General features: G+C 28.4%; 2 protein-coding genes across 3 annotated transcripts in view; one reads left to right on the top strand and one right to left on the bottom strand.

The window, feature by feature from the left end:
- LOC107071163 (uncharacterized) overlaps positions 1-17,260 on the bottom strand; it is an 89,249-nt gene that overhangs the window by 63,109 nt on the left and 8,880 nt on the right. The gene's annotated exons all lie outside the window — the stretch shown is intronic.
- Positions 9,355-14,045, top strand: LOC107071176 (cytochrome P450 4C1). 2 transcript variants are annotated; one of them, XM_089170188.1, is made up of 13 exons: positions 9,859-10,118; positions 10,201-10,257; positions 10,331-10,437; positions 10,541-10,631; positions 11,694-11,876; positions 12,005-12,074; positions 12,178-12,304; positions 12,462-12,531; positions 12,647-12,753; positions 12,844-12,912; positions 13,023-13,197; positions 13,336-13,512; positions 13,604-14,045. In XM_089170188.1, the coding sequence occupies exons 3-13, from the start codon at positions 10,357-10,359 to the stop codon at positions 13,765-13,767; spliced, it is 1,314 nt and encodes a 437-aa protein (XP_089026314.1). In that variant the 5' UTR covers positions 9,859-10,118; positions 10,201-10,257; positions 10,331-10,356; the 3' UTR covers positions 13,768-14,045. The 2 variants fall into 2 exon arrangements, with proteins under 2 accessions (XP_015185424.2, XP_089026314.1); XM_015329938.2 differs by having other exon boundaries at positions 9,355-10,257.

Genomic DNA, 17,260 nt, shown 5'->3' with positions numbered 1-17,260 from the left:
GTGCTGTTAATCGAGTATTAACCCGTGAAGATTAAAGCAAAAAGTTTCGATTAACCTACCCACGACAAATTCAAATCGATTTCAAAAATAGGACATTTAACGTAAATTACATACACGTGTTTTACATATGTATAATAAATACAACACGATAGATAGGTAACACATGCACACATGTACATATATACACAGGACAGACAGACAGATGTGCGTAGACATATTACATATGTGTATGTGTATGTATATGTAACGTGGTTGACAAGTAGTTTTTTTATTTTTATTTTTTTTTTTTATGTTCAATCAAAATTCAATTCGTTTTATATCAAAATGTCGTTAAAACGTCGATACCCTTGTCCCTTTGTGATATAACGCGTGAGATCGGAACTAGATTTACAGTTGAAAATTGAAAATGTTTTTTTATGGTGGGTTACGCCAATCGGAAAAGCCATCCCTTGTGTCTACCAATTCCTCTCTCTCTCTCTCTCTCTCTCTCTCTCTCTCTCTCTTTCTCTCTCTCTTTATCTATATCTGTCTGTCTGTCTGTTTGTCTGTTTGACTTTGCCTTTCTCTATTCGTCTCTCTCTCTCTCTCTCTCTCTCTCTCTCTCTCTCTGTTTCTGTTTCTGTTTCTGTAGAAATTTGACACCCGAGAAACCGTCACGCGATATTGAACTGCTCTACGATCTGAAACCATAGGTACTCACGTTGTTAGTCGATTAGTTTGTTCAACCCCAATATGGCTATTTCATACTAATTTACACCATACACGCTTCGTATACGTTCGTTCGTTTAGTTCGTTAGTTTTCGTAATATCGAACCGATCACCTTTTCGTTGCGAAAAAATATTTCGTTGCAAATTACATGAAAAAAGGTGGTTATACGATGAAAAAAATTATTTTCGAACATTTTTTTTTTCGACGTCGAATATTTTTTGTCATTTAAATTAAAAAAAATATATATATATATATTTAGTTAATATTTATTATATTAAATATTATATGTAATATATATTATATATAATATTATATCATATTACATTATAAAATAATATTTTATTACATTATATAATATAATATAATTATTTTTATATAATTACATACAAATTTTTATTAATGCAATAAATTTTTTTTTAATTTATTATTTTAATATTAAAATGTTTATAATATTAACGATAATACAAAAAAAATTAATTACTATGTTTTTTATAATTATTATTTTAAAATTATAATATTTAAAATATAATATTATTATAATATTATTAAAAATATATATTATAATATATAATTAACATAATAACATATATATATATATATATGTGAATACTTGTGAACAAAATGAATACTCGACAATACAATATAACTAAAAAAACAATTATAAACCATAAATTAATTGTACAATTAACTATCGAACATAAAATTGTCATTTCAAGGACAGAACAAAAATAAATGAAAAACAACAAGAAAAATAAGGTAGAAAATATGAAAATTAATTAAAAGTTATCGATAAAACTTTAAAATATGTACGTATGTGTTTGTGTGTGTGTGTATGTGTGTGATTTGAAAATAGTTAATTAAGAATCAATCAAAAGGAACAAACAATGGGACGAACGGTCTTTACTTCCTTTATTCGTACATACAAGAGAATAAAAGAGATAGAGAAAGAAAGATAGTAGAATGCTGCTCTACGAATGGCAATCAATGGACTGTAAGAAAACTTCAAGGACAAAGTTTTGATCGGGGTTGGGCAAAGGGGCTGATTGAGAGGGCTGAGCTATGTAGGGGTTTGAAACTGGAAAACTCATCGAAATTTTCAATGAACCTTTTGTCGTCAATTTTCTTCTAACTAGCCCCACCCCAGCTTCACCCCCCCCTCCCTCACCCACCCACTCTACCTACTTTTTGTTTTGTTTTATTTTATTTAATCGATTTAATTATTTCTTTATTTTTTATCGTCAATTTGTAATCGCGAATGACTAAAAAGAAAAAAAAACAAGAAAAAGAAAAAGGTTTGAAATAGATAGAAAAAAAAAAGAATAGAAAAAAAGGGAAGAGAGAAGGTCGAATGGATTTTCTCAACTTCAGCAAACCTTCGTTTCTCTTTTATCCACGAAAGAAGATAAAAGTAAAAGTAAAAAAAAAAATAAAGAGAAAGGAAAAGAGCAGCATCCAAGCGAAGAAGGAGAAGAACATTTCATTTTCTTCCAGTCTGATGTTACTGGTGGTATTAGGATGCCACACGTTTGAATGTAATACACATAGGAACACACATGTACGTTATACCGGGTGAGCCAATAAGAATTACTATCTAAAATTATTCCTTACGTGTTGATTGTATTAAAAAAAAAAAAAGCGGAAAAAAAACCATTTTAAATGAATTATATTAATTAACACTATGACGTTCGGTGACTCCATGTTGGTGTCATTCGAAAATTATTACACGCAAAATAGTTATATTAATATAATAATATAATAATATAAAAAAATATAATTAATAAAAGAATATAATAATATAATAATATAAAAATTTAGTTAATAGTTAAATTAACATAGTTATATTAATATAACTATTATATAAATAATATTATACTCGTCGCATAAATTCTATTTGAAAAAAAAAATAAAAAAATAAAAACTTAATTTATTATTTATCAATACAAACACATATTTATTTGTAATTTATATATTAAAATATTATTAAAATATTATTTATAATTTGTAATTATAAAAAAACACATTTTTATATAGATTCAACCAATTTATAGAATAGTAATAATACACCCTGTATATAGACCAAATTATCGTTGTTAAGGAAAATTCCTAAAAAATTGTCGACCCTCCCTTAACGTGTAAAAATATTTATTTATAATTTATAATTAAAAAAAAAACCAATTGTTTGTATCTATTTTAATTTAAAATAGAATCACCCTGTAGAAATTTGTTGCCTATATATTTTTATCTATTTATCTATCTCTGTCTCTGTCTCTCTCAATGTTTCTTTACCAAGAGTACTCTTTTATCACTTTGTAACGATCGTAGTTTAACGCTGCTGACAGACAGACGGGTCCATCGAACTAGTAGATAATTCTCTTACTGAGAAGATGATGATGGTACCCCCTTTTGCTTCCTGCTTCTTGTCTCTTCGATTTCTTCGATAGAATTGACTCAAGCATTCCTTCGTTCGTTTGTTGCATGTTGCTCTCGATATGTCACACAAATTCAATCCAAGAGATAGCAAATACAAATTTTATAAACGTTTATCTTATACCAACATGTGTATCATCATCATCATCATCATCATCATCATCGTCATAGTCATCGATCATTGTGTGATGATATTTCTCATTCTTTCTTCAACTAACGTCATCAAATTTTCCAATTCATTTGTTCGTAAATGATATTACAAGTTGCATCACAACTAATACTACGATGATTTAACACGTTTAGCGCCACGTCAGCCATCGGTGACTGACACTAGACTTTCCGTTTAGGCCGCGTCAGTCATCTATGGCTGACAGTGTATGACATGATACTTCTAAGAGGCACACGTGGCCTGACGGGGACTTCCTTAAAAATGGGCGTGTTAATAATTTTCTAGCAATATTTTTTACGTCAACATTCTTTTGATAAATCTACCAATTAATTTATTATTCATTGAGGACTATCAATATGCATTTATAATAATTAATTAATAAATAATTTGTAAATTATAAAATTTAATAAATATTCTATGTAATACCATAATTTGTTATGAAACATACAAAAGTGTGTTAATTTGATATTTAATTATATTATGATAATTAATGAGATTATCCCACAAGAAAATATATTGATATATATATTAATTTAATTATTCAACATTTATCCTCAATGAAAAACTTCAATTTAATAAAATCACTGATTGTGAGTAAATAAAATATAAATATATATAGATATATATATATGTGTTTGAAAAAGTGGATATAATTGTGGATTGTTTCAACGAAGTATCCTTTTTAAAAACTAATAAACGTTAAATTCATCATCATCGTTTCCACGTTATCGTTTTGAGTGTGTTAATTCGACATCGTTATGAGAGTCTCGCCAATTAATTGCCACACTTTACTTTTATCGATTTATTTCACTTTTAAACGCCTGGCAATCGTCGACGTAACAACAACGACGACTACTCTGCAATCCCTTTAATTTTATATATGTATATGTATATATAAATATGTGTATATATATATATATATATACATGTGTGCGACTGAGCATATTCGTATACATGTTTTTCTTTTAACTTTATTTTTTACCCTCGCTCTAACAAGCAACGAGTACTTTTCTATCGGAGAGAGAGCACAATTCGATTAACGATGGGTTTTTTACGATACAATTTATAAAATAGGATTTCTTTTTTTTTGTTTATTTTTGTTATTTGTTATTTTTAAATAAACGATCCAATATCGAAATATCCTACACACGTTGAAACATAAAATAAATATACGTCAACGATGATTGCAAATCTCGACAATTAAAACAAAAAAAATAAAATAAAATAAAATTAAAAAACAAATACGTACACGTAGAATATAAATATTAGATAGATCCAAGAATATAGGAATTTTTATTAAATTTATATATTTAAATAAAATATAAAATTGATATGCATTATATATACATATATATATTGGCAACAAAATGTTGGATATATTTTATACACGGTTTTATAATAAATAAAATAAAATATGATATATATATATATATTATTTTTATTTGTCAATTTTTCATATTTTGCATGTAAATAAAAGAAGAATGCATTTATCAACCAAATAAATATAATAGAAATTTTAAATTTTAATATTACCTATCTAAAACTCTACGTATATTTCTTACATTGAAAATTCTTAACTCATTAGCACAACACTCATCTATAAAAAAAAAAAATATGAAATTAACGAAACACAATATTTTCAAATGTCTTAACCAAAACAAAGTACATTGTTTCAACAACAAATATATAAGTAATTTAAAGTTAAAAAAAAAAAATTATCAAAGTATTTGAAAATAAAGTTAAAAGAAAACCATGTATGTATAATACAAAAACAAAAACTCAAAAAAAAAAAAGAAAAAAGAAAAAAGAAAATGACATTCTCGATGCAAAACGGTATGTATCGTCGACTAACGGGTGTGTGATTTAAACGCCGCCGGAGGATGTGGTTCACCACACTAGCAATGTTAGTTGGGTTAGGGGCCTGAGGAGGGGAATGGAGGTGGGTGGTAGGAAGAAGAACGTTCGATAAAGTTATGAATTACGATGCATCGAGACTCCAAGCAAAAGGCCGACTATCCCTCGTTCAACGTTTAGTATAAAAGGTAGGGTCAAACCTTGGTGCAACCTTTCCTCTAACTTATTTTCTAACAGACCACACATTCAAGTATGATAAACGTTTGAGATTTAAAGTATCAACTTAGCAAAAAAAAAAAAAAAAAAGAAAATGTAAACAGAAAGAACAAATGAAAGAAATGAGAAATAAATCTTTGAATTATTATTTTTCCTTTTTTTTTTTTTTTTTTTCGTTCAATTTCTGTCAGTAATCCTAAACGAGAATCTTCTTGTTAGTGTATAATTAAAAAATATACTAAGTCGTGATTTTTCTGATTTCTATCATTTTTAAATCTTTCTCTTTCTATCTCTTTCTCTCTCCCTCTCTCTCTCTCTCTCTCTTTTTCTGAGTGGTGTATTTTTTTTTTTGCTCACGTAGACAAATTTTTGTTGCCTTTCTTCTTCCACCACACGAATCGATTTCCCTCTCTCACTCTTTCTCTCTTTTGTTATTCAAACGAGACTAGTCGTAATCTTCTTTTTATCCCTCGTAACGACGACGACAGAGAGATAAAAACGAAAAAGAAGAAGAAGAAGAAGAAGAAGAAGACGACGACGACGATCTCTTCCTTCCGACTTGGTAATCCTCCTGAAAGCGAGTTTTCTAAACTTGAACAGAAAAAAAGGGGGAAGAAGAGAAGGTGAAAAAAGTAGAAGAAGAAGAAGAAGAAGAAGAAGAAGAAAAGGTGCGGAGAAGATGGGTAGAAGAAGAGTGGGGGGGGAGAACAAGTAAAAAACTTGAGAGACAGAGAGAGAGAGAGAGAAATAGAAAGAGTTGCAAGCGTGACGTTTCATTGAAATTTCACGATGAAACTTTTTGAAACGAACGCGAGTAGAGATAGATACTCGCGATACTTAGCTGCCACGCTATGTGAGAAAGCACAAAAAAAAAATAAAATAAAATAAAATAAAGAAGAAAAAGTAGAACTAGAAGAAGAAGAAGAAGAAGTAGAAGTAGAAGATGCTCTTAGAACCACGAAAGAAGAGGAAAAAGAAATAGAAGAAGAGCAAAGTCTATAAACGAACGAACATACGATCAAACTTTCATTTCAAATCATTCAGAGTATCTTATTCTCATTCTAAATCCATCAACTATGATTCATCAAATTATTCCTTCATTCGTATCATTCTTAATAAACGATAAAAACTTTTTTTTTACACGGTTTTGTCTATTATTTTTATTATTATTTTCTACGACTTTTATTTTATTTTCCTTCCCTTTGTTTTTTTCCAAACCCAAATTATGTGACATCATAATTTTATATTTAAAGTGAGTCAAGTTATATAGAAATTAACCAATCCCAATCCTTGAAATAATCAAAACAATGTAATACCATCACATATTAAGCTTATCATTATTATTTTATACTATCCTTATTTAAAATAAACAATTAAAAGATAATTACAAATTAACATAAACTTAAATATATGGTATTTAATATTTAACTAAATATATATTTGTGTGTTTTAATTAAAATCTTTAAGCTATCGTTGCATTCGCATCTAACTAGGTTTTTATTACATTAATTAATTTAAAAAAAAAAAAAAAGAAAAAGATACAATTAAAGTCCAGTGCCATCTGTTGGTCATAGATTTTTTGGCGCGAAACAACCTAATCGTTTGTTCCTAACCACTAATCTTCTAAAATACTCTACCGATTGTTTTGAAATGTTGACGCAACCTTGCATTCGCATACAGTTACGTTTTTATTACATTAATTTATTTATAAAATAATTAATTAATTTAAAAAAAAAAAAAAAAAAAGATACAAGTAAGATACCAGCACCACTTGTTGGTCATAGATTTCAGTGATTACACGAAACATTTGAACATAACCTAACTTTTTCTTTACTTTATAATCGAAAATTCTTCATATGCATTAAATGTGTCTAATGACAATACGTTAAAATATTTTATGCAATTTACTTCTCACGTTGTTGTCTCTCTTTTAACGAAAGCCGATACGGATAACGTTAAATCTCTCTTTGAAAGTCACCCAACGTAATTTACGAGTCGTGATGGAAAAATGGCGAAGGTAAAAGAAGAAGAAGAAAAAAAGACTCTGTTACTCTCTCTCTCTCTCTCTCTCTCTCTCTCTCTCTCTATCTATCTTTCATTTCATCATTAAGAGAAAGTAGTACGTTCATCCTCAGAGACTAACTCATCCCCCCATAACTCCCATACCCTTAACCCCATACCCTCTCTTATCGTCTCATAAATTACATTTCTTTTATCACCAGTCCTCCAAACGGAATCAACGTTCTTTCATAATCTCAACATCGATCCAACCCTAAGACTTCAAAAGTCTTTCATCCTCACAAAGCCCTTTTTTCCATTCTTTTCTGGATATTAAAATAAAGGTTTTTTAACATACTTAAGAGAAAAATAAATAATGTTTCGATTTGTTTGATCATATTCTGTAAAATAAACAACAAATACATATACATAAATATATTTTGTAGTATAAATAAGAATTATATCATCATATATACATATGACACACACATTAATATGCATCATAATTGCATATTAATATAAAAAGTACATATAATAATATTTTATAATAAATATTGATATTCTATTTATATTACAATAAAAATAATTTGATTATAAATCAATATACTATGTATCTATTTACTATGGCTCATGTGAACCAAAATATGACGTTGTCTTATAGATACAAAAATTAGGTTATGTTCAAATGTTTCGCACACTCACCGAAATCTATGACCAACAGATGGTGCTGGTTATCTTACTTGTATTAGGGATCCTGTAGGAGGGATACGCCATACATATTGCTCATGTGCCATTGGCTGAAAATTTTGGGGGACCGCTTCCGATGCAACGCGCAGCCAAATACTTATAGTTTTTATTGTGATATTTATATTTAATTGTTTTGTTGATAACGCAGTGCATATATAAAGTGAAAATAGAAACTGTAAAATTATCGAGAGCACTTAGTAGTTTTCTATAAGTGTAAGTTTAATTTACTCATTTAATAATTACAAATAATATAAATGTACAAACCTAACCTATAACTTATCGTTTGTTTACAGACCTATTGTTTATGATGAATAATCATGGTTCGACAGTGTATTTTTAATTACTGCAAAAGTTCAACAAAAACTAAGCAAGACCGTCAAGACCAAAATTTTAAACAAATAAATTTCAGCTCGAGTAAAACTATGACCGTGTACCTCATTGAGAAATAAAAATATGTTAATATAAATCTATTTTTTTAATTTTTTTATATATTTGTCTTATTATTATTATTATTATTATTATTATTATTATTATTATTAATATAATATATATAGTAGATAATTATATTTATCAAAATTGTATAAATTCCTACAAATTGTTTTGAAATTTTAAAATACTGTAATGCCTTTTATCAAATCAAACTTAATTAAAACTTTCTTATTGAATTTATAATAATTCTTTTGTGTAACCTATTCTATTGTAATATAAATTTTTAATTATCATTAAATATAGTTCATTTTTTTTCTGTATTTAATGCAATTCATTATTTCATAATTATTTCAATGTTTGAATATTTCGCGCGCGATCACGTGACTACACTAGTTTCTGTCCCCCAGCAATGTACATGGCGCGTCCCTCCTGTAGGGTCTCTAACTTGTATCTTTTTTCGTTTTTTTTTTTACATATTATTAATATACATATTATTAGTAATACAGGTTATAAGGAAAATAAAGAAATATGTCTACAGATAACAATTATTTTTAAGATATTCATTAAATAAATCGTTAAAAGGCACATTAATAAGCACCTCAGAGGCCTTTTTTTTTTTTTTAAATTTCTCATTCTCATTGTTAACTCATAAGATTAGCATTTAAAAAATATAGAATAAATTATATAGTTTTTCTCGAATAATTAAAGTTAATTGCCGCTATTATGTGATGAGGTAAACAAGAATCATATTATTCTTATATGTGAATAAATATACGTCTCGCTACTCCTCTAGTTGTTCTCCGCAGTAGAAAAAATTGAAAGAAAAACTAATAAAATTATTTCGAAAAATATACTACGTACATTATATTTATGTTGATCCAACTAACATAAATGTTGATTTCTCGCTGTTCCATTTAGGACATCAAGATAATTTAAACGAAGGAAAAGTGTACAAGTTTCGTGATTTTAGAGAAGTATATTTTAACCAATCTACCAAAAGCCTCAGTTTTTATTGGAGAATAATTATCACAGAAGTTACCGGTGCAATGAAAAAAATATGGAAAACCTAACTATAATCATTATATCAAGCCAATAATTCGTAAGACAAAATTAAAATATTCCAACCTTCGATATTGTAAAAAATACAATTATCGAGGTAAATAAAAAAAAGGTAAATTATGTGACGTAAATAAGTAGTATTTTTTATGAATTTTTATTATCCTAAATAGCATTGAACACTGTAAAAACTATATTATATAATATTTTGCATATACGTATGCGAATATCCATTTGAACAAAATAAAAATATAATATAAATCAGTTTTATTTGTCCCACCTTGCGCACCGACATCATCGTCTTTTTTAAATAGAAGAAGCTGTTCCTAATTTTATTTAATAGCTGATAAGACACGAAGATAACTTGAAGTTTCTGTGCTGTGATAAATTTTCTGTTTCAAATTTACAAAAGAAGAACTTAGAATATTTTTAAACCAAAAAGACTATTTATATAATATTTTTGAATTCAATTAAAACAATATGGAATTTATTGAAACATTTATTAGTTTACCAGTAATAATAATTTTATTATACTATATGATAAAATATTTAATAAGTAAAATACATGAATATAATTTGGTAAAATACTTCTCAGGACATAAAGCATATCCTCTCATTGGAAATATACATGTACTTCTTAGTGAGCCTAAAGGTTAGTTTGCTTCTTATATTTATAATACTTACATTCTTGCAAATATTATTAATTGAATTTATCTTCTAATAAGATATAACAAATGCAATTATAAAAGAAATGGAAAACTATCCATTACCATGGCGTATTTGGTCAGGAACAAAATTATGTATAATTTCGGATGATCCGGAACATATTGATGTAAGATTCATAAAGATTTCTATAATTTCTTACGATGAGTTTTTAACAGTAAAATTCTTCGGAAATTTTTCATTTTTATATTTTGAAATTCTTCTTTTTCCAGATTATTTCTAAACACTCGAGTTCTTTTGAGAAAAGTTTCCAATATAACTTTGTGAAACCTTATATAGGCAATGGTTTGATAGCTGCTTCAGGTAATGTTCGGTACCAAATTATGTATAGACGATAACTTATATTCCGTTATTTTTTCATATATTAAATTTCATTTGAAGAAAACCATACCATAAGTTTATGGAACTAAATATTATAGAATATGTCAAGCCTTAGGTATAAGGTATCGTCTATTTTAAAGATTCCACTTAAGGATGAAGAAAATGTATGATTGCCATAAATTTTCTAACCATTTCAATGACCATCGAAACATATTGGGCAACTAAAAGCATACCAGTGTTTGGTCCTTCGAGTGATATACAATATTTAAGTGAACATGAGACAATGCACATGGGAAGGGTACTATTTAGAAAAGAAATTCCTTATGTTCCCAGAAACCCCCACTACCATCCTTCCCAAAAAACATAAACTTTCCCATCGGGTCACTCTGGTGGGTGGACCCTCTTATTATTGTTTAATAAGTTGCATTCAGTTCCTTCCCTCTCCAAAGGGGTGTAACTAATTCAGATATATAAACATGTGCAATCAAGTAAGATCGTTCGTTCCTTTCTGTTATATAATACATACTCTTCTTCGTATACTTACACTCTTTGCTCATTATACATTTTTGTGTTATACACTTTACATCTATATATTCGCCAAAGACTTAAGTTAATAAAGCATTGTTGACTGAAGAAGTGACTTTAGTAATACTACAAAACCACTCACACTGTATTAGTTTACCGTCGTGAGACTTCCGTGCAACTCGCGTATAATTGCATCTTAAAAATGGTACGCTAGTTGAAAACGGATTCGCGTCAGCATAACATATAGTGCGCGCGAACTGGTAAACTATAGAATTATACTTTTATCTTTTAATTGAAAGAATTATACTTAAATATATATTACTAAGGAAGAATTCTTTTTAAAAATAACTTACAATTAATTGCTAATTAAAGACTTTTCTCTTTCTTTTCGCATATGACGTGTACACTAATGCATGAAACATACATGTAAAAGAGTTATTGTTTTCTATATATCGAAACTTTTTAATATAAAAAAGAAAATTATAATATACTTGATTAAAACATATCTTTTCTTTAAAGCATCAATATGGGAAAGTCATCGACAAATGTTAAATCCAATGTTCAAAGTAAACATTTTTTCTAACCATATGAGCAAGATAATAAAACATTCAAACCGATTAACGAGAATTATTGAAAATCTTAATGAAAAAGAAATAGACGTACACCATTACATACATCTTTTTAGTTTGGATACGATATATGGTAAGATTTTGAAATATTCGAAGTTTAGTATAAATCTCTTTAAATAGAAAAAAAATTTAAAAAAAAAAAAAAACTCCTTTATTATACAAAAAAATTTGTTAATATTTGTCTTCTTTTTGTATTGACAGATACAATTTTGGGCCGGGATTTTAATTTCCAAAATAATCCAAAATGTAGACTTCATAACGATATTTCAGAGTAATAATAATAATAATAATAATATTATAATATTTTTAAATTTTTTTAAATATCAAATTTTATGACACATTTTGTTTTCTTTCTGATTTTTATTTTTATTCAGATTATTAAACATAACGACCAAAAGGATCTACAAATTCTGGTTGCATCCGGATATTATTTTCTACAATTTACCTATAGGAAAAAGATTTCGGGAAGCTTTATCACACTTGGATACATTAACCTGGAAGGTATAAATAAAGACAAAAATTATTTATTAAATTTATCACATTGTACATATATTATTCTATTACTACATTAAAATATATATATAACTTTCACTATATTATAACTTTCATAAATATGCATACATATATATATATATATATATAACTTATTTGTGTTAAGATAATAAAGGAACGAAAAGAATCCATGCAAGAAAAGAAAATTAATGGCGAAATGAAAGAAAAAGATGCAAGTATGAATAACTATTCAATAATCTAATTCTTTATTTTTTTTTTTTTTTAACAAATTGTTGCAATAAAATTTTCTTAACTTGCTAAAAAGTATATTAATTATTATTTTTGATAAAGCAAACAATACTTCTCTATTTCTTGACACGATATTCAAATCATTCTATGAGAGAAAAGAATATACGGAACATGATATTCGAGACGAAATAAATACAATAGTTATTACTGTAAGTAAGATTTTGTCTACTTTAAACAAAACTTTGATTACAAAGAAAAAGAAAAACAACAAATTTTATCTTTTTTTTCTTTTTTTTTAGGGAAGTGATACAACTGCTTTTTCAATTACTTTTGTGTTGTTAATGTTGGCTATTTATCCAAAAATTCAAGTACGTATGAGTACAACTTAATTACAATATTCACTGTCACTGTCTTTAGAAAACAACACATAATTTTATACCAAAGTTGAATCACAAGTTTTCCACATCTTAAATTGCAGGAACAAGTATACGAGGAGCTCAACCAAATATATGGTTCTTTCGATCCGATAGATAAAAATCTTTCATATGAAGATACTAAGAATATGAAATGTTTGGAAAGAGTGATCAAAGAGACTCTTCGTCTTTTCCCTGCTGCTCCTTTTATGGCACGAAATATATGCGAAGATATACAAGGTATTCATACACATACTGAATAAATATTAGTATTTACATACACACACGTTATTATTTCATATTAATATATTTACGTTTAATACGTTAAATAATTTACATTTTATATAGTACTTACATATATTTATTAATTTTTTAAAGTAAGCGAGGATGTAATAATACCAAAAAATTCTGCTTGTATGTTCATGCTTTATTCACTTCATCGAAACGAAAAATATTGGAAAAATCCTTTACAATTTAATCCTGATAGATTTTTACCTGGCAATTACAATACTAAACATTTTTTGCCATTCTCCACTGGACCAAGAGGATGTATTGGTAGGTAACAGTATATGTTTATAGACTCAGGAGAGTGTATAATATAAAGATGATTAACATAATACATGTGCAATGAATTTCATTTTTATAGGTTGGAAATTTGCTATGATGGAAATGGAAGCCGCAATTGCTACTATATTGAGAAAATTTTCTGTTCATGTAGATGGCCCAATAAAATGTGAAGACATAGCTATACAATTGGGTGTATCAATGAAACCTGTGAATAAGATTTTGTTAAAGTTTAAGAAGAGATAATATTTATTATTATTGTTGTTAATATTTTTTTAATCTTTTTAAAAATTATTTTTAAATAAGCTGTCTGAAAACACTTCTTATAATTCGAGCAATTGATAAAAACTAAACGGAATATATACACTTACTGTAATATTTACAAAATCTAGAAAATGTGACGTTACAATAGAACATGAGAAAATTTAGTATAATAAAATTTACGTAGAATAACATCTCTACGTGCAAAAGTAATCAGACAATAAAAGTGTAAAAAGATAACAATAAATATGTTTATTAACTAATTGACCACGCACCTTCTTTCTTTATTTCGACCGTCGGTTCGTTTGTACCTTAATCTTTTATCGAATACTTACATGCTTATCTCTGTTTATTCTTCTACCCTTCTATCGCTCCTACCGACAAACATTTTAAGTATCGAAATAATATGTGTCTACGTTTCGTAATATGCAGTCGCACACAGACACGCACACATATACAACCAGGAGCGATAACTACGAAGCAGCGCATAAAGAGGAGACCGAGAATAGGAAAAACTGTATAGCTATATTCTGTCTCATTCTCTCGCAGGGTCAATCCTATTTGTTTGTCTCTTTTTGAAACGTCGCCGCGTTTCCGTTCGCTTTTTTTCGGCGTCACTCCTATTCTAAGGAAGTTGTCACTTCAAAAAAAAAAAAAAAAATAAGAGAAAAAGAGAAAGAGAGTAGGATGAGGGATAATAGAAAGAGTAAAAGGTAAAAGTAACTTCCGGCTATGAGCTTATATACGCGAAGAGAAGAAGTGTCCTCCGCCTCTTTTGGATTTTCAACGAGAAATCTAATTAACAGTACTCTATCTTCGCCCCGTGAAAGAAACGACGACTAAGAGAGGCTAACCTTTTCCTAGAGGTTCCTCTCACTCTCTCTATCTATCTATCTCTCTCTCTCTCTCTCTTACTCACTCATACTCTCTACGACTGAAGTCTCCATTCAGCCAAGGATTCTTTGCCCTACTACCTTCAGTCGCTTTAAGGCCACAGTAATTTCTCCTAGATAAAGCCCAAATCTCTCTCTCTCTCACATTCACTCACTCACTCACTCACTCTCTACTTGTTCTATATACTCTTTTGCTCTTCCTTTTTTTTCTTTTTTTTTTTTTTTTTTTATTCCTTATACTTCCATCCACCTTTCTTTATTTCTTTATTTCTACTAAATCCGCGCGTACACCCTCCCTCTCTTCGACGTCTCTTTTAAAATTAAACTCAAAACTCGATCGTCTTTACACTTTCAAGTCCCATACTCATCTCTCTTTCTCTCTTTCTCTTTCTTTTTCGATCTCACTTTATCTGTACGTAACCTTTATTCTACGTGAATTTTTCTTCCTTATTTTTCTGTTTCTTACTATCTTACTGTCTGCTTTCTTTTTTTTTTTTTTTTTTTCTTTGCGGAAAAGAATTCAACCTCTGGGACAGACGAAAGAAAGTAGCGAAAATACGAACAAACTTTTACCTTTGGAAAGGAAGAAGATGAAAGTTTTCCTTAACAGTTGGAAAAGATCCCTCTACCCTTGAACTATTCCTAAAGACTGTGAGAATAGTTCAGACTCTTAAGAATCTGAACTCGAGAATGATTTAGAGTGACTTTTTTTTCTTTTTTAATACCACACAAGAAAGTATTATTATCTATTTTTTTTTTTTTTTATCTATTCGGATGAAAAAAAATTATCTTCATGGTAAAATGAAGGCACTTTAACGCGTTGAGTGCCATGTCAGTCATAACTGACTGACACTGAACTTTCCAGCTAGGCCGCGTCAAGCACAGGTGCCTGACGCTCAACCTTTCGTTTTACCACGCGTGATAAAGATGGCCTGACGAAGATTTCCATAATAATTCGCATGGAGTTCAACGTGTTAACACGTTAAGTGTGAAAAAGTGATGCGCTGAAAATATTCTTTCAACTTCGAACGTCATGTAACAAAGGATATTTTACGAAAAAAGTTGTATTACACGAAAATAATAAACAATCATGGCACAATAGTAGTTGACCATTTGTAAAACTGAAGAAACCAATAATCGACAATTTGTTTTCTTTAATAGTTGACCACTTATATTAAAACCAAAATCAATATAAAAGCAATCATTAATGAAAAATGGTCAATTTCTAGCACATGGTCGACCACTGGTCCCTTCACTGATGCCACAAAAAATAAAAGTTAAATACAAAAGTATATCTTTCTCTTTTATATAACTCAATCAACAATATTATCCGTATAATTATGGTTAGCATACTAATACTAAAGAATATAAGATAAAGATAGGGATAGAGAGAAATAGAGAAAAGGGGGTTGGAATCAAGAGGGAAAGGAAAAGGAGATTAAAGAGAAGGCGGACGTGGAGTTTCCAGTTTATAGTTCGTAGCGAGTTTCGAGTACTTAAAGTCCTACGAAGTAGCACAACATTGTGGAGACTTCCTGCTACCTCATGCTTACAACCATCCTCTTTCTACCATCTCAACCACCACTACCACCACCACCACTACCACCACTTTCAAACAACCACACTCTGTTTCTAATTCTTTTCTTTTTTGTAACCAGTATTATAAGTATATATAATTAATGATACAACTTTGTTGTTTTCTAACAAACGTCATTTAAATTTCTCAAACTATGAAACATTTAAAACAAAATTGATAAACATCCCATAATATTTATAGACTTAATCTTTTCTTTTTTTTAAATTAACCAACTCGAAATTAAAAGATAAAGATAAAGATATCTAAATTGTAGTTTAGTTTCGAGCGCATGCGGTTGAATGGAAGAAAAGAAAAGAACTATTTTAGGTGGTAGACGATTAAAAGCGGCCAACAAAGCTTAGCTGTTGGCGATAGAAAGTAATTCGTTCTGTTTCTATGTTGGTTAAATGTAAAAGAAAGATAGCGAAATAGAAAAAAGGAGAGAAAGAGATAGAATACAGTGTGAATATAAGATACACATATACATACGTGTATTCGTGTACAGGCTGTTCCAAAAGTCGATTTACAAAAAAAAAAATAAAAACCATAAAACAAAAGTTAAACATTGATTTGTTCTCTAATAAAAATCTTTAATAAAAATATTTTTTTTTTTTAAATATAAACTTAGAAAAAAAAACAAGGTTCCAAATGTCTATAAAAAAATTATTAATTATAATTATTATAATTATAAAAAAATATAAATAAATTATATATATATATATATGTATATAATTTTTTAAAGTAGATAAAATGATTTTTAGAACATCCAGTACAGCTGTACAAAAGTTTATTGGTTTTCTGGTTTGCACAAGGGGAGAATCGGGGTGAGAGAAAGAAAAAGAATAAAACTAAGGAATTTGGTTGGAAAAGTTTAATTAAACTCGATAGGAAACGACATGTATGGTAGGTGGACTTTAAGTTGACATCGATGCTTAACATCAACACGAATAGTGTTGCTAGAGTTTGGGTTATATACAGTTAGATTCAGTGTATTTACTGACCAAGACTA

This window comes from Polistes dominula, unplaced genomic scaffold (genome assembly GCF_049000335.1).
Source record: "Polistes dominula isolate Pdom_NZ unplaced genomic scaffold, Pdom_raw_medaka contig_15, whole genome shotgun sequence".
Lineage (NCBI taxonomy): Eukaryota > Metazoa > Arthropoda > Insecta > Hymenoptera > Vespidae > Polistes > Polistes dominula.
This window is presented reverse-complemented; position numbering and strand designations above follow the sequence as displayed.